The 23,209-nt window shown below is 45.9% G+C and overlaps 1 protein-coding gene across 3 annotated transcripts; it reads right to left on the bottom strand.

The window, feature by feature from the left end:
* Positions 1 to 518: 518 nt before the first annotated feature.
* slc25a38b (solute carrier family 25 member 38b) lies at positions 519 to 22,619 on the bottom strand. Of its 3 annotated transcripts, none has more exons than XM_052043255.1 (9): positions 21,891 to 22,619; positions 21,513 to 21,574; positions 12,435 to 12,556; positions 11,658 to 11,742; positions 10,546 to 10,619; positions 9,021 to 9,126; positions 6,972 to 7,140; positions 4,976 to 5,142; positions 519 to 3,391 (listed from the first exon to the last, which is right to left on the bottom strand). In XM_052043255.1, exons 2-9 carry the CDS (start codon positions 21,525 to 21,527, stop codon positions 3,269 to 3,271), a joined length of 861 nt encoding a protein of 286 aa, XP_051899215.1. In that variant the 5' UTR covers positions 21,528 to 21,574; positions 21,891 to 22,619; the 3' UTR covers positions 519 to 3,268. The 3 variants fall into 3 exon arrangements, with proteins under 3 accessions (XP_051899215.1, XP_051899216.1, XP_051899214.1); XM_052043256.1 differs by lacking the exon at positions 21,891 to 22,619 and adding an exon at positions 21,672 to 21,884; XM_052043254.1 differs by lacking the exon at positions 21,891 to 22,619 and having other exon boundaries at positions 21,513 to 21,665.
* Positions 22,620 to 23,209: the final 590 nt, after the last annotated feature.

The following is a 23,209-nucleotide window of genomic DNA, read 5'->3' on the forward strand; positions in this document are numbered from 1 at the left end:
TTGCGCAAAACTGCTTGCATCAGGGAGAATAACACATTTACTTAAATTCACCCCTCTATCAGTCAAGTCTGTTCACTGGACTATGCACCACATTTAAGTCAGGATAATTCAGCACTACCAACATTATTGTTATCACATTTATGGAGGGGATGGAGAGTCAGATATGTTTCTATTTCTCTCCTTTCCCCCAGGGATATTTAGATCCCTATCCAATTCATGTTTGTTGCTGGTAAATTTCACCAGTGGAGTGCTTGAGACAGGGGTAGCAGGACAACCCCTAACATCCAAACAGCAGAAAGATAAGGCTCTGTCCAAAACCTAATCATATAAAAATGGCAGAGATGGTTTCCTTCAGCTTCCATCTATTGATATTAACCAATTCATTTCCCACACCAATATAAACACGTAAGATGCTGAAAATACTCAACAGATCAGGCAGTATTCACAATGAAAGAAACAGCGGCCATTTCTTATCAAAGATCACTCACTTGAAACATTAATTCTCCACAAATATTGGGTAGTTTCAGCATTTTATGGTTTTATTTCTGGTTTTCAACAGCTGCAGTCATTTGCTTTTGTCATACTGTTTTCTGTATTATCCCAGAGACAGTTATTGCACATTTTGTTTTCATTCAACATTCCAACAATTAATGTTGAACATTAGAATTAACAATCTTAAAAAAAACGACAAGAGTTATAGATGTGTTTGAGTGCCTGTACTGATCAGGATTAGTTTGAGTGCATTATAGCACTGATCTCTGCAGCAACCCCAAGGGTCAGGAAAGCTCAGAACCCCAATTGTACCAGGCTCACTTGAATGATACGTGGGTGGGGCAGGTGAGCTTGGGAAAGTTGCGGCTGCAGAAGGGGTGGGGTAGTCAAATGGAATTAGATTCAACAACCATCCCAAAATAAAGCAGATATTCAAGCTGCAGTATAACAAAATACCTAGGATTGGTATAATTGGACTTGCTCCATTAATACTATCTAACAAGAATTTGAGAGGTGTTAAAACCTACAAATAATTTATCATTCTACTGTGAAGCTTTTAACATAGGGGCATTTGGGAGCTGCATTGAAATAAAAGTTTAATACAAATTTCCCAGTAACATCCAGAGATCACAAGTTTGACATTCTCTACTTATGAGGCAATAGCACCAAAAACAGCCCATTCCCATCAACCAGCCTCACTGATTCACCCTGAGAGTAAGAAACACAAGCATGCATCTGCTGGGGCTTTTTGGGTGTTTGTGGATTGGACTGGGCAGATTCATGAGATAACATGGCACTTGGCAGGAAGATCACAGCTTTAAAGGTCAAAACTAGACTACAGCTAATAGCAGTTCAAACATCTCAGTGATGTCACACTGCTGGATCCTCCAACACTGACCCATAGAACCTCTCACTGCTAACATCACTCTTCAACGTCTCATCCCCCCCACCCCCATTCCAATGCGCACTCTCCCCTCACCAGTACAGGGAACCTGACACCCTATATCTCTCCCCCTCGCTGTTGGCACTCCACCTCTGTGTCAGTAACCATTCCAGTACTGGCACAATGCCAGACGAACCAGATTCCAGTCAAAAGAACATTTCATTCTGCGTCATACTGATTGCATAATACTCCAAAGTCTATTAACTCTGGTTAATCTCTCACACAGAAAGCAGCAATTCTGGCTTTACTTCCCTCTTTCAAAAAACATTAACTCTTTTCCAGTTCGTACAATGATAATGGCACCATTTCATAATTCATGCCATTGAGATAAATAAGAACACACTACTGGAAAATATATAATCCAATTTCAGATAAAATTATCTCTTCTCCATCTGAACTTTGCTGCCTGTGGCCTCTGCTTGGTGTTTTCCAGCTCTTGTTACTCTCGGTCCCAGTGTGAATGAAGCAGCATGATTCCAAACAACTCTCCATGTTCTCCCAGCCCATGGGCAAGAAACCCGCATCAGAATCTTCTGGCCAAGTATTGGGTGAAGGAGTGTCAACAAAGAAAATGGAATCATGGATTCAGAAAGCAGGTTATTCACTGAAGACCAGGCCTTGGGGGAGGACTGGGGGAATTACAAGAATCTAACGCTAGGACTCTTTAAACCCTTGGGGTGAGGAGAGTTGCTGATCTCTGGTTAAGTACCTTGGAAATGCTAACTGCTGGGGGCAAGGGATGGGTAGGGGGTAAGTGCCCATGAATCTTGCTTTGGGAGCTGAGGGATGAACTTGAGGATCAGACCGGCTGCCACAATAAAAATCATGATAAATGTGATCTCCTCTGCTCACTGTGACACCTAAAGTATCCACTCAATGTGCAAGAAACCAACCTACCCAACATCTACCAGAACTACATCTCCCACACCCCCCAGTCAGTCATTGATAATACAGCCTCATCCTTGAGTGACCAAGTATCCTTGAGTGACCAAGTATCTCCTAGTCCCAAACAATCATTCTTCATGATCGAGCATGATAGCCATATAGACAATTCAACTTTGGTGGGAATTACAACCAACGCACATGTGCATGTTAGGGCATGACTGGAAAACGAATAACCAGCTGGAAACAGAGGTTCCTTTCTCCCCACACCCCACAATTCAGGGAGCAGAAGGCAATGGCAGCCACCCCTTTGTTAATTCACCTAACGCTGCAGACCAGATCTTTCCTGATCTGAATGACTTGGCATGCATTCACACACGTATTCTTTCATAAAGCATAATTATTTGTTTAATGTGGGTAATAATAGTATGAAATAGATCAATTGTCACAATCAGCTCTGTGTTCTTATCTCACACAAGGTAAAGCACTCCTCCACTCTGTTAACTGGACTTGGTCACAATCAATAGGAGTTATGCACAGCTTCTGTCAAGTGGTTATGCCCGGAGTATTTTTAATAACCTTGGCTTTGCTGCTTGGCTTCCACTGTCTCAAGGCCAATAGCTCTGTGAAACAGCAGCTCATTGGGAAAAGGTCAGGCAGAGGTCCAGAGTTACAACCAGGTGACTCCTAGCAGTTACATAACCTCGGTGGAACAGCACAGGGCTTGAGGTTACTGTAGATATGTGCATGGCTACCAGGAATTCTCTGGCTCGGTTGAAAGAGTGTAAACTTCACTCTGCTAATGAAGCCAGTTTTTTTTAAACCAAAGAAAAAGTACCACTGTTCACACTCAAAGGCTTCAGGCCTATTGAAGTCTCAGCACCCAAAACTCCAGCAACATTGTTCCTTCTCTCCATTATCCAAAGGTTCTTCCTTTAACTGTCCAACTTTTCATGACTTGAGGCCCAACTTGGTCATCATCTGTTCATATACTGTCCAGGCCATGGCAGCCATGAGTGATCGACGCAATGAACGAGGAACGGCACCTCGGAAAAATCCCACAATACCATGGCTCTGGGGAGGGAAGAGAGGAGAGTTAATATTTTGGTGCTGAGAATGAATCAAACCAACAATCCATAAAGAAGGAGCTCAAGCCTTAATTGTTCTCCATTCAATACTTAAGGACTATTCTAACGCTCCACTAAAATGTCTCCTGCAACATACACATCAAATCATCAGGTACTTTACTGCCTGTGTCCATTCACAATTTACCCCTCTATTTGCTGACTTACACTGGCATCCATTCTCCAAATTACTACTTTTTAAAGTTCTCCCTATTGTTATCAAATTCCTCCCTAGCCTTGCTCCAAACTAATCTTTGTAACTACTTCCAGCTCTATAACCCTCTGAGATACCTGCAATCCACTACTGTCAATTCTATTATCCCACTACCTCTCCTAGCCTAATCTTACATCCACCGTTGACAGACCCTGTAGCCTTAAGTTCTAGAATTCACCCATACTATACAAAGTCTTTCCACTATTTACAAAGTCGGAAGTGTGGTGGAGTACTCACTGCCTGCCTGGATGAGTGCAGCTCCAACAACACTCATGAAGTTGGATACTTTCTAGGTCAAAGCAACTGGATCGATTGGCACTCTACTTGCCACCATAAGTATTTCACTCCCTCCACCACCAGTGCACAAGGGCTGAGGTGAGCACCATCCGCAACAAAGCTTCTTCGACAGCATCTCTCAAACCTGTAATCTCTACCACTAAAAAATAATATAGTAGCTCCCACATGCAATGCCATCACCTCCAAGCTCTCCTCAAAATCACACTCTATCCTGACTTGGAAATATGTCACTCCTTCTTCATTATTACCAAGCCAAAATCATGTAATTCCCTACTCAGTAGCACTGTGAGGACACAGCTTGCAGTCGTTTAAGAAGGCTGCTCTCTGCCACCAAGGCAATCATGGACAAACTGTCTTTGCCAGTGAATCCACAACCCATGAATGAATTAAAAATAAAATTTTCCACCACTGCACCTCTCCCTCCAGCGCCAGCTCCTGTGACATTTTGTCCTTCAGCTTCAGTATAGATATGTCTCAGAATAAAGTCGACAAAGAGGGAAAACTAATTTGGATATTAACAATATCATCGGGTATGAGGATGGAACAGGAAACTGGAATTAACGTAAATCAGTCGTGACCTTCTTGAATTATGGAGCAGACTTGAAGGGCTGAATGGCCTACACCCACTCTTTGCCTTTAGTGGATGTAATGACTATCAGGAAGTACTGCCAACAACCATGCAACAGAGGAAGCCATAAACTGAGGTAGTCCATTGACATTTTGTAAGCCTAGGTGGGGAATGAGCAACTACTTGTGGACTGGAAGAGGCAGGATCATAGTGGTGCAGGATAGACAGGAGTCAGTGCAGAAGGCCAGGCTGTTCAGATGTTGAAAAATGATAAGATGACACAAAGTCATGGGGGACAATGGACAGGAGAGGATGCATTGGGAGCTTTTGGTGCCATTTCAGAGCCAGGTTTACAGCGGATGGGAAATGAAAACCATATTTTTAAGTATTTTGAAAAAGAGTTTGAAGATTCATCAGAAGCAGAGGAAGAAATACTTGTGGCCAACTGGCTGTACCTCGAAGATGAAGACGATGGTGTGTCTAACTCGCCGATACTTCTGTGGAGAGAGTTGCATGTGCGTTTTTATGACATCTGCTGGCTGCGTCACCAAAGAAGCCAAAATGCCTGCGACGATGCCACAGCTGAAGTTAATCAGAGGGACAATCGGCGTCTCATACTGATCTGAACAATAAAAAGAAAATTAAATTTGACCAAAGCATTCCAGTCACTCCCTTTTGTGAACCCATCTAGCTCTGCCAAGTACCACATTCATCATCTCACTACCTCCATGAAACCATCTTGTGTACTGCACAGTTACTGTCTATAAACCTTAATTCATTGTAGCTTTGCTTCCCATTCTATTTACTTCTCTCTATTGTCATGGTCATACACTAGGATCATTGGGTGCCTCTGTGGACCAACTCATAGCATCTTCCATCACAGAAGCCAATCAATTCATTGTGCCAGTACCAGCTTCTTTGAAAGTGCTATTCAATTAGACCTTCTGGGCTTTCTCCATACCTCAATTTGAAAGTTGCTATGGAATCATCTTCCATTGCACTCTAGCAGCACATTCCAAGTGTCTAAGCCTCTTCCAGCTCCACTATGAATGGATAGATAAACTGGTCTGGTTGTCAGACAGGAGGTGTCAGTGGTGTGAGTTCTTCTTAGGGTGTGACTGCCCTAGACTGTGGCCCTTTGGAAAGCAGGATACAGTCAGAGGTAACATTATCTTAGTTAATGTTGATGGTTCAAAACCCACAACAGAGACTGCAGCGTAGTACTGACACTCTAGTCCAATACTGAGGGAACTGCTGCAGTGTTGTAGGTGCAGTCTTTTAGAGCAGATATCAAAATGAAGCCCTGACCAGTCTCTAAGATGAATGGCTGCTGCTGTGTGTTCAGAGACAAGCACTGACCAGGACACCAGGGATAACTCGTCTGAAAAGGTGACAGACGACTGGTTGGGAGCTACCTTTACCTGGGAACAGAGGAAGGGCCTCAACATGTAGAAAGAGAGGTCCACTACTATATTTGTCTGGGATCCAATACCCAAAGTGAGGAAGAAAACCTCTTGTTCTTTCAGATTACCAGGCTATTTCTGGGGTAGGGGTGAAGGTGACAAGAGAAGGAAGTGCCCTGTAGCAGGTGGATGGAAGTGTATGGACACATTTGTACTGTGTGTGATGATGCTGATAATGTTAGCTTGTCTGTTCAATTTAAATAACCCTCCAGCTCCAAATTACTCTGCACTAAGCCAGTATTAAATACTTGTGACACCACTGGTTCCTCAACAAGTACAGAAGTGCAAGAGACCATCTCCCAGCAGGTATTCTGATCTAATCAGTAATTTGTCCTAACAGGTTCAGCTGTGTGCTCCTCAATGCTGACCAGCCTGTGCTCAAGACCCAGCAAGATGGTAAACCTCAGTGATCTCTACGCCAGGTGACTTTCAGATTCTTCAAGAGAAAACTAGAAATCACTCAGTCTTGAGACGTTTGAAGGAGGAAATATATATATAGACCAGGTGTGTTGTACTAACTGGGATGCCATTTTTAAGTAGGATATTTTATTCCTTTTTTAATATTTTCACCCTTACAATAGACTCTGCCAATTATAATTACAGCAGTAATGGTTTTGGCTCTCCAGGCCCACAAAGTTGTGTTGTTATAAAGTGGTGCTGAGGTTATGAATATATCATCCATGATCTTATTGAACAACAGAGCAGACTTAAGGGGTCAAATGACCCTCTCCTGCTCCTGTAATTACAATGTCACAAGTTTAGAAAGAAAATGTTTATGGAAAAGGTAGGAATAACATGGACTCCACTAACCAGATCCCCACTTTGGAGATTGGAATGTGCGGGGCATAATGGAGAACGTGGTCTTTGCCTTACTCTTACTGCCAGGATATTGCACAGCAAAGCAGGAGCAATGTAACCAATGTCTGTATCAAACAACGGCTCCACCACCCCTCCACTCCAGTATCTGACATCGAACACCCACACTTACCTTCAGGCACTGCTTTCTTGGTCTGTGTGTAGAACATGAGGTAAATCCCAGAGAAGGGAGCATCACGGAGGAGCGTGGCTGTCAGTCCACTAAACAGTGCCCGTGCGCCCTCGGTCTTGTAGATATTTCTCAAAGCACTGAACACACTTTCGTATCGAAACTTCCCGCTCTGCAGACACAGACACAAATTGTGAGGCATTTTCTTTTCCCAGTTCCTGAACTCCCACCCTCCTCCCTGTGCTCCAGGTGCAGTTATATTTCCTTGCGTGATTCTACTGTTGCCCTTTGGGACAAATGGCGAGACCTTTCACAAGTTATCACAATGTTACGGGCTCCCTCAAATCCTGATCAATTGGGTATGAGCCTCACTGCAGATACCCAACCACATAATCCGCATTCAGTGGCAACATTCAGATGGGACACTCAGTGTCCTTGTCCAAGAAGGTTTTAAAGATTCCACAGAGCAGCGAGTTTCCTCAGTGCCTTGAATAACATAAAAATCCCCAAAACAGGTTAATAGATCTATAGGCTCTTGCTTTGTGCAACTTGGCTGCCAGTTGTTACACGTCAGTGTAGTTCATTGGCTGTAGGGTGTTTTGGGACATCCAGAGACCATGAAAAACTCTAAATGCACAGTGTTTTTTTTTTACACAGAGTCCAGAGAAGATAGCAGCCAAGTTGTCATTCAGGCAGCAAAGGACAACACGTCAATCTGGCTTTTTTGAAGGAAGGAAGGTTATCCTGGAAAATCAGGAAGATGTCCTGCATTTCTTCAATATGTGCTGGGGATCTTCAACATTCCCAGTGACCAGGTCATACAAGTGATAAGACAACCACAACACCCCAGGCTCATTACCCACTGGAAAGGGACCCTAAGCAGATCCACACAAATGCCTGGTACTCCATTTGCAGTTGGTCTGGCAGTGGTAGGTGACTGGTGTTTGATAAAGAAAGTATCTTTTGGTTGCCGTCTTTTCTCTATCTTCCTGGTGCTGGGCTAACCACAGGTGGAATCCCCGATCACAACCTCCTGACCCTCTACATAACTTGCACTAAACCAGAACACAACTCAGGACGTGTGGGAGCAGGGAGCAAAGGATCTTAGAGGAGGCAGGGAATGACATTGAAGAAAGGTCAAAGAGCTGGGTGTATGGAGATTAGGAGAATGGGCTGAGGCAGAAATTATTTGGAAGAGGACTTCAGAGGGGTTTTGAGACTGAAGGCAGAGTTAAAAAATGGACAGGAGCTGATAATATAAATGGAATAGTATCTGGTGCAGTCTTAGAAAGCAGTGTGAAATTTACAGTTCCCACAATGGGCTGAACTGCCTAATCTGAGTAGAACACAGGGCTACCAAGCTCACTTCACACTGCAGACTGACAACCACAAAGATTTAATTCTGTCCCCCTGCCTGAACTGGAGTCAGTATCCACAGTATCCCAGAATATACCAGTTCCCACCTTTAATTACCCTGCTTCCAGTTTCCAATTATCTAGTCATCCAGCACCACCAGTGTAATATTTGAAGTACATATCATAACAAAATAGGAGCAGGAGGAGGCCACTTGGCCCCTCGCCTGCCCCACCCTTCAATATGATCATGGCCGACCTGCCCTAGGCCTCATCTGCTCTTCTGTGTCAGCTCCCCACAGCCCTCAATTCCCTGATCCTTCAAAAGTGTATTGACTTCCTCTTCAAGTACCCCTAATGATCCATCCTTCACAACCTGCAGGGGCAGAGAATTCCAGAGACCCACCACCCTCTGCGAGAAGAAATTCCTACACACCTCAGTTATAAATGACCTGCCCCTAATCTTGTACCTACATCCCCTTGTTTGAGATTCTCCCACTAGTGAAAACATCTCGATATTTACCCTGTCGTGCCCCCTAATGATCTTGTATGTCTCAATAACATCACCCTTCATTCTCCTCAACTCCAAAGACCCAGGGTAAAGGTCTGTTGGACAAATACAGCCCTGGCCCACCCACTTGAGCCTGCCATAGATCTACCGAACAGCCCTGAAATCCATCCAGCCAGGTGCAAAACTCACCTCGTATCGTGTCTTCACCACAGTTACGGGCAACATGCAGATGCCCGCTACAGTGCGAGCGCTGGCACCTAAAGCCACCGACTCCAGCGCCGTTGGGCTCCTCTCGCTGGAGACGAAAAACAGTTTTTAAGACATATGGGAGGAGCGTCACCCCCTCACGGGATGGACGGCAAGGGCCTAGAGTTCAGGGGCACAGCAGCTCAGGGCCACAGGCTTCCTCCGTACCCCTCCTTTCTGTGGACTTACCGAGTGCCCCTGGCACAGTGATTCCACAAAATGGTGCCAATGGGCACAAGGCAGTTTCAATGCCCATTTGCAGGCTGTGCATAAATTTAGCACACGTCGTTCCCACCTCCCACAACATTCCAGGGAGTGACGCAGCTTCCTTCAACAAAATATTTTACTGTTACAGTCTAAATAGGACCCAAGTCCAAAATGTTAAAGCCACCATCAGACATCTCTCACAGGAGCTGTACCTACCATTTCCCTCTACTCTCTCTCTCTTTCTCTCTGAGGCATATAACCAGAAGACCACCACCTCTTCGCTCGTAGACACAGTCAACCTTGGGGACTCCCACCACCACCACCATGCCCCAGCCCCACCACCAATACAAGAGCTGGAGACCCTTCTACTCCCCCTACAGCTACCCGGCACCATCAAACTCTCCCTGCGTCAATACAACAGCTATGGAGTTAAGAACTATGGAGTCAAACACATACAGAGTAGATAAAACATGGAATGAAAAGCAAAAGAAAGAACTTGAAGATGCTGGAAATCTGAAATAAAAAACGGAAGACCTTGGGAAACACTCAGCAAGTCACTCAGCATCTGGAGAGAGAGAAACTGAGTCAATGTTTCAGGTCTGATCAGAGTAATCAACTCAAAGCATTAACTGTTTCTATCCCCACAAATGTCACCTGACCTGCTGAGTATTTCCAACATTTAGTGTCTTTATGTCAGAAAAAGTATGGGTTGGATATAAGTCAAGATTTTCCTAACCATCTCATCAAAGGCTCCCAGGGCTACTAAACCACAGCACTCCCTGCACTGTCTTATCAAACACTTCCACAGCAGATACAACACTGGGTCAGATACCTTCACATTGTGCTATCAAACTCTCTCAGCACAGACACAACATGGGGTATACTCAGAGTAAAGCTCAATCTACACTGTCCCATCAAACATTCCCAAGGTAGATAAAACATGAATTGAGATATAGAAGAAAGCTCCCTGCAGATTGCCCATTTAAATATTCAGCAGTCCCAGGGCAGACAATGCACAGTTTTAAAACTCCCTTGACACTATCCCATCAAATAATCCCTATAGTAGACACAGCATGGGTTGGATTATAGAGTGAAGCTCTCCCTAAACTGCCTCAGCCACCAATGTGTTGACTGAAGCAGGATTTCACACTGAACTCTTGAAGTCTGAAGAAGTACTGGCTTCATCCTGAGTTAGATTTGAACTTCAGATTTCAGAGGCAGAAGGTGAACATGGTAAAATCTGCTCAGCTCTCTAGCTCACCTGAAGAAGTGCTGCTTCGTGGAGTAGAGTGTGCTGAAGTAAATCCCCACACCGGGAATGCATCGGACAAATGACTGCAATGAGGAAGAAAAAGAAGAATTAATTCTGAGACTCACAGACAAAATCTCTGTGGGTCCACGTGTAAAACCACAATACGCAGCTTGTAAAACCCAGCAAGTGTAGGCACTACCATCTCTGGTCACTTTCCTTTACCCACATGTGGACCTCTGGGCCAAATATGGTGCTGGCACTCCCCTGGTGGTCACTGGGCAGAGATGGAGCCACTACTACCTAGAGTAAAAACTGCTCATACTCAGGACAGCTCATGTTTACCCCAGGCCTGTGCTGATGGCGAAGGGCATCATTAAAGGCAGAATGACTGTTCTCAGTGGCCTGAGGTGGGAAGACAAGGGTTAGATGAATGTTGAAGGGAAATACACCACTTGGCACAGAGAGAGCGGAAGGCGTTAAGATTAGTGTCCCAGATGGAGAGCTCACACAAGCAAGGTTCAATGGGTCACATGGTCACCTGTGCTGATGTACTTTTTGCTTCAACTCCAATACACAATCATCCCAACAGATCTCATGGTAGATCCAATTGAATACTTAGGAACAAGAGCCAGCTACTGAGCCTCTCGAGCCTGCTCCACCAGACAAGAAGAATACGGTTGATCCAGAGCTCAATTCTATTTACCCACAAGTTCTCAGCTCCTTGGATACCTTTTGTTACCCTGCACCTTCCACCCCTCCATTTCTGCTGGAATGTTCACATTGGTGGCCCTCAGCCTCTTACTAAAGGTGACCATTCTATACACACAAGCCTCGTAAATGTCATGCCAGCTGTTCAACTGTGAAGAGCCTCACGGTGAAAATCAACCCATTCCCAACCCATCAAGTGGAATTTCCAGAGGGACTGCCAACAGGATCAGGGTATTGGTCCTGATCCTGGTCACCATCCCCTACCAGCCCTCAGTCTGGAGGAACTGAGGCCAACTGATTCATCCCACATTCACTCCATAACAGATGAACACCAGGCATTCCACTTAAACAATGTATTTTATGAAACAGTACAACACAGCAAGATTCAAGGACCTAACCCATCACTCACTTACCGGAGAGACTCCTTTCCACAATCCGATAATTCGCTCAGTGCGAATAACATTCAGCAAAATGGTGATCATTCCAATACGCCCAGATCTAAAGTAAAGATACAGAAAATCCTCTCAACAAAATGCCACCAAGAGTTAACCAGCTGTGAACAGCATCAGATATTAGCTGTGACTCACTCTTCTATCCAGGGGAGAAGCTTGTGGTTTTAAATCCCATTCCGGAGACAGAAGCATCCACAAATTATCTACATTACCATTCCTGGCATCAATACACATTTAACAATACGGGGCACTACAGCCAAGTCCTCCCCTGCCTGTATCCAATGTTCACACACTGGCATTTTCCAACAAGGTTTGCTGGACTACACTCAATGTTTTTGCCCTGGGACTGTGCTTTTGAATGCTAAGACCAGCAAAGAAATAGGAATCAAGTCTGGGGCTTCTCATCTGTTGGGGAGTGGGGATCAGCTTTGTATGAGGGGTTAAATAATCAGCTAGGCAGATCATATCAGTAGGACCTCAAATCAAAACTGGAGGAACAGTCTGCAGTTAGCAACCCCCCACCACCGATAACCAACCATGGAACATCATCAGTCTCACTGCCCATAAACGTTGTTACTGACCTTCATCAATTCCCATCAAGACCTCTGCATCCTGAGGCATTCGCACCTATTTCTATGCCCTGAGCCCCACCGAATTCCTTCCCCTCCTTGGTTCACTCCCTCACCCTTCTTGATAAACCCACGCTAACACTGCTCTGAACTCCTTGTGCACCCGTACCCGTTCACGGAGCCTTGCACAGTCTGCAGGCGAGTCTTCACCAGGTCCAGGGGCTGAAAGAGCAGCGTTGAGCAGGTCCCACTCAGAGATCCACACATGAAGGCCTTCAGCACAGGGTGACACTGGAGGAGCAAGGCAAAAACCAGAACATGAACAGAAAATACAGAACAGAGAAAAAAAATTGCAAATTATATAAAACTGGTTAGGTTGCACTTGGAGTATTGTGTGCAATTCTGGTCACCCCATTACGGCAAGGATGTGGAGGCTTTGGAAAGGGTGCAGAAGAGGTTTACTAGGATGCTGCCTGGATTAGAGGGTATGAGCTATAAGAGAGGTTGGACAAACTTGGGTTGTTTTCTCTGGAGTGTCAGAGGCTGAGGGGAGACCTGATAAGAGGTTTACAAAATTATGAGAGGCATAGATAGGGTAGACAGTCAGACTCTTTTTCCTAGGGTAGAAATGTCAAATACTAGAAGGCATGCATTTAAGGTGAGAGGAGGAAAGTTTAAAGGAGATGTGTGGGGCAAGATTTTTTTTTACACAGAGGGTGGTGGGTATCTGGAATGGGCTGCTGGGGGGGAGTGGGGGAAGCAGATACGATAACGGTGTTTAAGAGGCTGTTAGACAGACACATGAATATGCAGGGAATAGATGGATAGGGATCATGTGCAGGCAGAAGAGAATTAGGTTAATTCGGTATCGTGTTTGGCACAGACATTGTGGGCCGAAGGGCCTGTTCCTGTGCTGTACTGTTCTATGTTCTAAAATGAACTGCACACCACATAAGTCTTTGTCACTGATCCATCACTTTTTAGACACAAAAGATGAACAACCATTAGGACTTCAGGAATAGTGCATACAGAATTATGCAGGCACTGGTGATTTGGCCCAATTGGTCCACATTGATGTTTATACTTCTTTTGAGTCTCCTCACACTATTGTTACTTAACTCCATCAGTAACCCCTTCTGCTCCTTTCTCCCGTTTATTTGGCTTCCCCAATAAATAGATCTCTGTTGTCCACATCGATCTCTCCCCATGGCAGTGACCGCGTAAAGAAGCTTCTCCTAAATTACTGATCAGATTCCATATCTCTTACATCTATAATTCTTAATATTGGTTTCTCCAAAGTGAAAATGACAATTGTTCAATTAAATCTTTTCATAATTTTGAGACTTTTATAATAATTACTCCTCAGCTTTCTCGAGAAACAAATCTCACTCTGTTCAGTTTTTTTCTTCTGCATATAACGTCTCTTATTCTTCCAAATCTTCCCCTCTGCTTTTGCATTAATTTTATAATATATGGAAATAAAGAGAGATGCTCCTTTAGGAATGACCTCTAGTTACTCTGTTTTATGGTTGTTAACCTGTGTTGTTAGTTTTAATGTTTTGCGTTTGTTACCAGAATCACGTCACGGGAAGAAGCCATCCAGCCTATCAAGCCATTACTGGTTCTATGCAAAAAAAATACAGCTATTCCCACTCCCCAAGCCTTCCCCCAGAGTCCTGCAAAGGTTTTTTTCCAGATACTTATCCAGCTTCCATTTGAATGTTACAATGGAATTTGTTACTATCCATTACTACCCCTATATTTCACCCTCAAACGACTTGCTGCAGAGAAAGGTCTTTCTTGCCAATCACCTTCAACCTATGTCCCTGGTTATGGACACCTTCACCACTGGGAACTGCTTCTTTATATTTAGTCAGTCTGCACCCTTCATGACGTTAAATACTTAAACCAGATTTCCTCACTATCTCCTCTGTTCCAAAGAGACGCTCCAGTCTATACCTTGTCCCTGGAATCATTTTGGCAAATCTCTTCTACCCTCTCCAAAGCCTTCACATCTTTCCCAAAGTGTAGTACCCAGAACTACACACAATGCTCCAGTCACGGCTGAACCAGTGTTTTACAAAGATTCATCATGACTAGCACTTGTTTTTAGACTACATAGATAACCCCCAGTTCTTGTAGCCACGTATGAACGGTGTGCCCTCTAGTTTATGTTGCCTCTTCTCATTCTTTCTACTGAAATGCAACACTTCACATTTCTCAGCATTACATTCCATCTGTCACCCATTCCTCCAGCCTGTCTGTGTCTTCTTCAAGTCTTCCACTGTCCTCCTCGCTAGTTCTGTTTTACTACCCCATCTTAGGAGCACGTGGTCTCTTTATTTCTATTAAAATGCCCCACCAAGCACTGATCTATACTGGTTAATTTGCCAGGTACTCAGTCTTTTTGTATATTTATTAACATGATCTTGTTTAATTTCCTGCCTCCACAAACTTAGATTTACTCTTTCGATTTTTAACTCCAAATCATTGATATAAACGGCAAACACCTCTAGTCCCAGTAATAGGACTTGCTGATCCAAAGTGGAGACTGGAACAGGGGTGTTACTACAGTGCATCAATCCAGGAGCCCCAATGCTCAATCACCTGCCTATGAAGTAATGTACTCAGGGCAGCTGTGATATGTCCTGGGAATTGGCAGCTGAGAAGAAGGGAGGGAAAGAGAGCTCCCCCCTTTAGAATCCTGTTTAGTTCTTGGTGCAAGTGTACAGATATTCGGGCTTATATGGAGCTGCTCTGATACCTTACATAGTTGAATAGGTGGCACATGGGTCACTGGGGAATTTCTGGCACCAATGGGACAGGACCAGTTGTCGGTACGAGTGGGAAAGAAAGCAGAGGGAAACTGTCAATGAGAAATTATTCTAATTTAGTCTCAGTCCAGATGCACCAGACCCACTGAATCAGATGGTTCCTTCAGGGATCGCCCAGAACCGGCATAACGCCATGGGACCTGACCAGTACACCATTACCGGTGATCCTTCCCCACACGGATGTTTGAATCGTTAGCACCTGCTGTTCACCCTTTAATGTGTCACCACTAATCTGGTCCTGTCCTCAACTCAATGCATTTCCCAGTGAAATGAATTGGGAATCTTGGCTCATTCTCCCTGTTCCCCTGTCCACAAACAATGACCCTGGGGGCTCCATGAAACCCTGGGCGATGCAACAGATCACTGAACATAAACACAACTCACAACATGTACTGGTCATACTTTAACATAATGTTCCCGGGGCAGGGTCACTGCTGGCACTGCCCTTATACAATTCTCCGCTGCGGGGAGGGGAAGGTGTCTGGCTCTGTACTCCGGTTGGGGACAGTGTCTGACGTTGCTGCACTCCCTTCCCTGGTGGGATATAGAGGACTCATTGGGATTCGACAATAATCCGACAGCACAAAGTCAAAGTCTATGAAATTCAGCTTCCTACTAGTGGGGGTGGAAGCTGGAAGCATTTAAACACAGACTTCAGTTGCTAGCCCAGGGCCATATCCAATGCTGTTTCCATATGCAATGCAAATAGGTGAGTGGTGGGGGGGGGGGGTGGGGGGGGCTGACAGGAACGTGAGAGGAACAATATAGGATTAGTGTAAATGGTGCTTGATGGTTAGCACAGACTCGGTGGGCTGGAGGGCCTGTTTCCATGCTTTGTGACTCTATGACTCACTGGCGGTTTACATTGTGGCTGCTGCGTTAGGAATGGAGAGTCGTGCTGACACACCACTCCTCCATTACAAGCACCGCCCTGGTTGGGTAATCTGAGTGACAGCTGCTGCCACCAATCGCCACCATGGCAAGGACCAGCCTGGGGCCATTCACTGCCTGTCCTCCTGTAAGGTGGAGCTCTTGGCTTTGCCTTCCATCCCAGGGAGCAGCAGGTGCTAGAAGCCACAGCTGACCCACCTCCTGAGGATGGTGTCTCCATCGCCTGTGTTCTCCGCTCAGAGCCCAGCTGAAGATGAAAGGAATTCAGCCGGCAAACGTGATGCAGTTTGACACCAACATTAACAGCAGGTTCATCCAGCGTGCAGTTCTTTATGTGAAGAGTCATGAAGTTGCTTTGCTTTTTCACAACAGAAACACAGGGATTGGGAAGGCAATATCAGAGGAAGGGAACAGGAAGGGAGTTGGTTAGTCTACCAGGGAGATGGTATAAAATGGGCGACTCGAGAGAGAGGTTTAATTGAAAGCTGATCCGCTGTTTTCAGGCTGAAGACTATTCAGTAAAGTTGCAGACAGCTCTGGAGGGAAGATCTGGTCTGAACCAACCAAGACCAGACACTGTAACATCAGCACTCTTTGGCTGCCTCAGCCCAACAGCAACGAGCTGTATTTATACAACACTTTAATTTAGCAAAATGTCCCAGAGCATGTCACAGAAGCCTCTTTGACATTTGACACCAGGCTACAGGAGATATTTGGGCAAATGACCAGAAGGTTGATCAAAGTGGTAGGTTTTAAACTGCATCCTAAATGGAGAGAGGTAGAGGGCTATGAGGTTAGGGAGGGAAGTTCAAGACTTGAAGAAACTCCAGCGAGGGAAGATCAAGCGAGACTGAGGATGTACAGCATTGGAAACACACCAATATCTCAAGGGGTTGAAGGACAGAGAAGGTTACAGAGGTCAGGAGGGCTGAGGCTATGTAAGGATTTGGAAACAAGGATGAGCATTTTACAATTGAGGAGCTGGCTCACTGGGAGTCAATGTAGATCAGTGAACATGGGGCAGTGAGTTAGAACAGTCAGCAACTCAAATTCCATGGATCTCTCAGGGCCCGGAGATCCTTTCAAGTTGCTGATGTAGGCAATCCATCCCAGGAATTCAACAATCCACCTACATGTGTCAGGAATGTCAGGAATGAGAACAGGAACTAGACATTAGAAGATTTATCTTCCTCAGCTCATCAATGGAGACGTACAGAAGGCGGCTCTGGAAGGTCAGCCGGACATATGAACCTCTGGAGCTCCAGTCAAGGGGAACAATGAGTTCCTATAGAAGCAAATTTTTATGGAATTGGGAAGCGGAGTTCCAGTGTACCCGGTCCTGAATTGTGAAGAGGTTTTGTTCTCCAAGATAAGGCCAAGCTAATAATGTGAATGGTTCTCACCACAACTACAAAGTAATTTTAATTAATGAAAACTGATGCTACTTGGAATTCTGTTGATCCTTTGCAAAGCAGACTTCTTTTCACTTAACATTAAACAAACATGCGAATTCTAAGATGACTGAGTATTTTTCAACAAACATAAAGCCAGTTGGGCTTCCTCAACACACCTCACACCAATGATTCAAAGCACCTGCTCCGCAGGATATAAACCAGGATGATCCGCCTGGTCACACAGTCTTCAACATTTTAACATTATTCACAAGTCTTCCCCATCTTCCCCACCAATCCCACTCTACAGCCCAGTGAAAACACCCTCCTGGTTTGGGATTTGTCACCCCCACAATGTTACAAGTTAAAATGGAGTGAAGAAAATTTTCATACATATATGTTAATGAATGTACACAAATAATAACATCCACAGTCACACACTAACAATACCCACATTAAGGGAACACCCTTGATGATGTTCTATTATTTTTCTCACATATCAGCTTACATCCCACACAGAGGGGGAGACAGAGCTAGGGGCTCGACAAGTAGAAATATTAAAGAGAACATAAGAAATAGAAGCTGAGGAGGCCATTCGGCCCCTGATGTCTGCTCTAGTGTTAAACATTATCACCCCCCACCGATCTCCCTCAAACACCATTTTCCTGCCCTATGCTCACACACCTTAATTTCTTTAATATCCATTAAATGGAATAGTATTAAGCCTCCACACCCTCCAAAGATTCACCACTCTCTGTGTAGAAATCTCTCCTTACTTCAATCCTGAACAATCTGCCACTTTAAGACTGTGACCCCCCCCAGTCCTCAACTCGATTCCACAACTTGGGGAACCATTGTCCTGCACCTACCCTGTCTGGCCAGCTAACAGTTTTACCATGATTTATATTTTTTATATTCTTAAATTTGATTTTTGAGTCACATATGTATCTCTCAAGACTTGTTTGTATTCATATTGGGGTCAAAAATGGCTGAGGGGTATGGTTTACAAAGACACATCGATTGGCAGAGTTCTCCCCCGCTACAGACGTTATCCTGCACTGTCAGACCTTCAGGCTGCCCTGTACATAAACTGCTAATGACCTCCCTGAAACAGGACATCCAGTTTAATGTTGCCGATGGCCAATCAAACAGCAAGGAATAGAGGGTGTGTAGGAGGCCTGTCTAGTCTGTGTATGTGAGATAGAGTGCGGGGGGGAGGGGCAGAGAGAGAGAGAGAGAGAGACACACACACACACACACACAGACAGAGAGACACCTGTTCCTGGGTTGCTGATTCCCTCTCCTTCCTGGTCGTATGCCTGAGAGACTGTCGCACTGCCTTCACTTGTAGCTCGGAACACTGTTCCGCTGCATTAACTTACTGCAGGTTGTCTTTTCTATCCCAGAATCAAAACAACCATCACGAAGTAGCTCCCTCCTGTCCCAGATATCAATGTCCTTTTAAGTATCACCAGTAACTTACAGTCTGGGAAGGGGCAGGTGCAGGATACAGCAGCAGATGCCCCAGATCCAGCCCTCGGTCAACAAGGTGCATACCTGTAGGCTTCAAGGTGACCTAGAAAACCTTCACTCCATATGGGAAAACGCCTTTTCATTCTCCAGGGATGAAAAGCCTCTGCTCCCACCCAATCCGCCCCTCAAGGGCTCTGCTGTGACCACTCTCCATGCCTGCTATTTGACTGCGGAGCCTCCCATCTACGCTGGACCCAAGTCGGTTGCCAGACTGCTACTTGCAACCTCGGACCGGTGCTCCCTGGATAGTATCTACAACTGTTCTGGCTCTTCAGGGTGAATGGATCCTACCTTTGTAACCCAACCTCTGCTTACCCAATGCAGACTGAGCCTTAAATTTTGTGCTGACTCTCAGTGCCATATTAAGGGAGTGCTGCATTGCTGGAGAAGCCATCTCCCAGTCAAGTCCTCAACTTGAGATCCTGCATGTTGCCTTGGGTGAATGTGCTATTTAGGAGACAACAGGGGAGTAAATATTTATTGCTAAAGATCTCTAATCCATTCAGCCCAATGTGTCCGTGCTGACCAAGATGTCCATCTGCGCTAATCCATTTTCCTGCATTTGGCCCATATCCCTCTATCCCTTCTTCTCCATGTACCTGTCCAAATGGTTTTTAAACACTGATTTTATCTGCCTCTATCACCTTATCTGGCAGCTTGTTCCATATACCCACCACCCTTTGTGGGAAAAACCTGCCCATCAGATCTCCCTCAAATATTATTCCACTCGCCTTAAACCCATGCCCTGTACTTTTTGACTTCCCTACCCTTGGAAAAAGCTAACTTCTACCCTCTGGTTCTCACAATTTTATAAATTTCTATAAGGTCACTGCACTCCAGTGAGAACAATGCCTGCCTACCTGATCTCTCCTTATAACTAAAGCTCCCCATTCCAGCCAACATCCTGGTGAATCTTTTCTGCACTCTTTCTAGCACTACCTCATCCTTTCTGTAGTGCGGGGACCAGAACTGCACATTAAATGTTCCAAGTGTGGCCTAAATAATGTCTTGTACAGCTGCAACATGATGTCCCAACTCTGATACTCGATACCTTTGCTTATTTAGGCAAGCAAGCTAAACACCCGCTTCATTAATCTATCCACCTATTATGCCATTTTCAAGGAGCTATGAACTTGCACTCCAAGTTCCCTCTGTAGATCAACGCTTACTGTATATGTCCAGCCCGTATTAAACAACCCAAAATGCATTCCCTCACACTTGTCTCGATTAAATTCCATGGGCCACTGCCCCACCCAACTCTCCAGCTGATCTACGTCCCTCTGAATCCGTAGGCAACCATCTCTGCTATCTACAACTCCACCAATCTTTGTGTCATTGGCAAACATACTTATCAGACCACAGACGGGCTCATCCAAGTCAATTACATTTATGACAAAGACCCCAGCACTGATCCCAGTGGTACACCATAGAACACAGAACAGTACAGCACAGGAACAGGCCCTTCAGCCCACCGTGTCTGCGCTGACCATGATACCAATCCAACCCATCCCATCTGCCTGCTCTTGGTCTGTATCCATCGATTCCCTGCTGGTTAATGTGTCTGTTTAAATAGCTCTTAAATGTCGCTGTCATTTACCACCTCTGCGTTTATTGTTCATCAGGTAAATGGATTAGTAAACTCAAGGGATGGGGTCAAAACTTTCTTAGAGCAAGGCGTAAGCAAACTCAGAAGGTCAAATTGTTTTGATCTATTTCGTCCTTGTTTTTACTATGTGTTGTTTTAAATGAGGCATTTCAAAATACTCTAAATAACGAGAGTACTAGGAAATTTATTTGGCTGTACAAGTTGTGAAAGGTATTATGAAAACACAAGTTGTGCTTTCTTTTAGTAAACAAACTTGATTCAACCTTACTGCAATAAACAAGCCAATGGTCAGGAAATGTATTAACAACCTTATCACCCACAACCAGTTCCAAATTAGTAATAAGAGAAACCAAACTCAGCTTGGAAACCTGACTCACACCAGCCCCACTGCCAACCAGACCCCAGTTCCATCAGCATTAGTTCCACTACTGCTGCTTTTTGTGAGTCAGCTTATTCCTCTGGCTGAGGGCACCTAATGTAGTGAATACTAGCAAGCACAGACAGAGACTAACTCTGGATAGTTTCCGTAGGTCACAGCCAATTTCCCACCTTATATCATGGAAGTCTTCCTTACTTACTGAACCTAGCTGGGCAAGAATCCCTCTCCACAGTCATTTTACACTGGACATTTTTATCAGACTAAGGAGTATAAACCTGCCCAAAATCCTGGGCAAAAAAAATTGCGCCGAATAGATTTGTACTCCTCAAATAGAAAAGATTTATTCGAGTGTATCAATTCAGAACAAGGGGAGGGGAAGAAATGAATTTTGCTTTGAGGGATCTCTCTCATGGTAAGCTGCTGGCCAATTGGTTAAATTGTTGAAGTGCATCTGTTAAATTTTTGGTGGGTTTTAAGGACTGCAGTTAATGCTGAGGCACAGACCAGGCATGATCAAAATGAACCAGAGAATAGGTTCTACAGACTGTATGGTCTTCCCTGCCTCACTATAAATATTCCCAGACCCCCTGTTACACAAAGTACATTCACTTACCAGAAAAACCTCCATCTTCTCTTTCTTCCTCAGGACACGATCCTGGATTAACGTCCTCAGCTCTTGATTCATTTAAACAAATAAGCAAAAATTATAAAATCCTTCAAGTCAAATGGAGATAAACGACAAAGCACTCCTTGCCAGAAACTCAAGACCAACCTTGTCAGAAATTTCCATAAACTGCCAAAGGGCAATAGTTCCCTGGCTATTAAATTGTCACATGAGGATCAGGAAGATAAAATTTAATTAAAGAGCAGAACAAAGACAGTGCTATTGGCCCTTTTTAAAAATAAGTCTCAGTTCCCTCTTTTTGGGGGGCTCCTGGGAGTTTTTTTTGTTTAAGCATTAAAACTGGGGCCAAAGTATGGTCTCAGTTACCTGATGACTTGGGCTTCCTGGTCTTGTGCTGGATTCAGTTCCTATTCCAGGGATCAGTTGCTAAACCAGGATCAGATGCCAGCTGTCGAAAATGATCCCAGGTTCAGTTCTCTGGTCCTGGGATGAGTGGCTGATCCCTCGACCTGGGCTGGGATCTGGTCCTGGAGGGATCTGGTGCTGGGTTCTGGTCCTGGGCTGGGATCTGGTCCTGGAGGGATCGGCTCCCTGATCCTGGGATCTAGTCGAGGGATCAGCTCCCTGTCCTGGGATCTGGTCCTGGAGGGATCAGCTCCCTGATCCTGGGATCTAGTCGAGGGATCGGCTCCCTGTCCTGGGCTGGAATCTGGTCCTGGAGGGATCAGCTCCCTGATCCTGGGATCTAGTCGAGGGATCGGCTCCCTGTCCTGGGCTGGAATCTGGTCCTGGAGGGATCAGCTCCCTGGTCCTGGGAGATCCTGGGATGAGTTGCTGATCCCTGATCCTGGGATTTCCTGGTCTCTGGCTCGACGTGGCACCCCGCCACTCTGCAACCCTTCGCCTTGCACTTTATATCGCTTTGCGCCGCCCGGTCTCCCGGCTCCGCCCGGTCTCCCGGCTCCGCCGCTGTTTTCTCCCTCGATCCAAACCGGTTTCAGCCGCTTCTCCGCAGCTCCGCGCGCACCGAGCGGCGGTGGGGGAGGGGGGGGGGGGGCGCTCCGCACCTCCCTCTGCCGGCCGCAGGCCGCCACCGCACCCTGCCCACGGACCCGCACCTCCCCCTGCCGGCCGCAGGCCGCCACCGCACCCTGCCCACGGACCCGCACCTCCCCCTGCCGGCCGCAGGCCGCCACCGCACCCTGCCCACGGACCCGCACCTCCCCCTGCCGGCCGCAGGCCGCCACCGCACCCAGCCCACGGACCCGCACCTCCCCTGCCGGCCGCAGGCCGCCACCGCACCCTGCCCACGGACCCGCACCTCCCCCTGCCGGCCGCAGGCCGCCACCGCACCCTGCCCACGGACCCGCACCTCCCCCTGCCGGCCGCAGGCCGCCACCGCACCCTGCCCACGGACCCGCACCTCCCCCTGGCTGCCCACCCTCTCCCCTGGACCGACCCCCTCCCCATTTCTGCGGCCTGGAGGAGTCCGTGTTTCATGGATTTACCGAATGTGAGAGGTCGCAGCCCCTGTTTGACTATTTGAAGTGGCTGCTGCTCCACTCCTGGTTGCACTTCAGCCCCACTCTCCTGATCTTTGGGCATCTGGTGCAGGGAGGAGGGTGGGGAATTGGTCAGGGGACCTTCTCGTTGGCCTGCTCCTGGGCTTGGCCAAGGTGGCCATT

Source organism: Pristis pectinata, chromosome 33, assembly GCF_009764475.1.
Source record: "Pristis pectinata isolate sPriPec2 chromosome 33, sPriPec2.1.pri, whole genome shotgun sequence".
NCBI lineage: Eukaryota > Metazoa > Chordata > Chondrichthyes > Rhinopristiformes > Pristidae > Pristis > Pristis pectinata.

Excerpts from the sequence above, each read along its gene's own strand:
- slc25a38b (XM_052043254.1), bottom strand. The coding sequence starts at position 21,584 with ATGAATCAAGAGCTGAGGACGTTAATCCAGGATCGTGTCCTGAGGAAG. Across the intron at positions 11,743-12,434 it reads GTGCAAGGCTCCGTGAACGG|ATCTGGGCGTATTGGAATGA; the intron begins GTACGGGTGCAC and ends TCTTTACTTTAG. Across the intron at positions 3,392-4,975 it reads CCATCGTCTTCATCTTCGAG|AGCCATGGTATTGTGGGATT; the intron begins GTACAGCCAGTT and ends TTCCCTCCCCAG.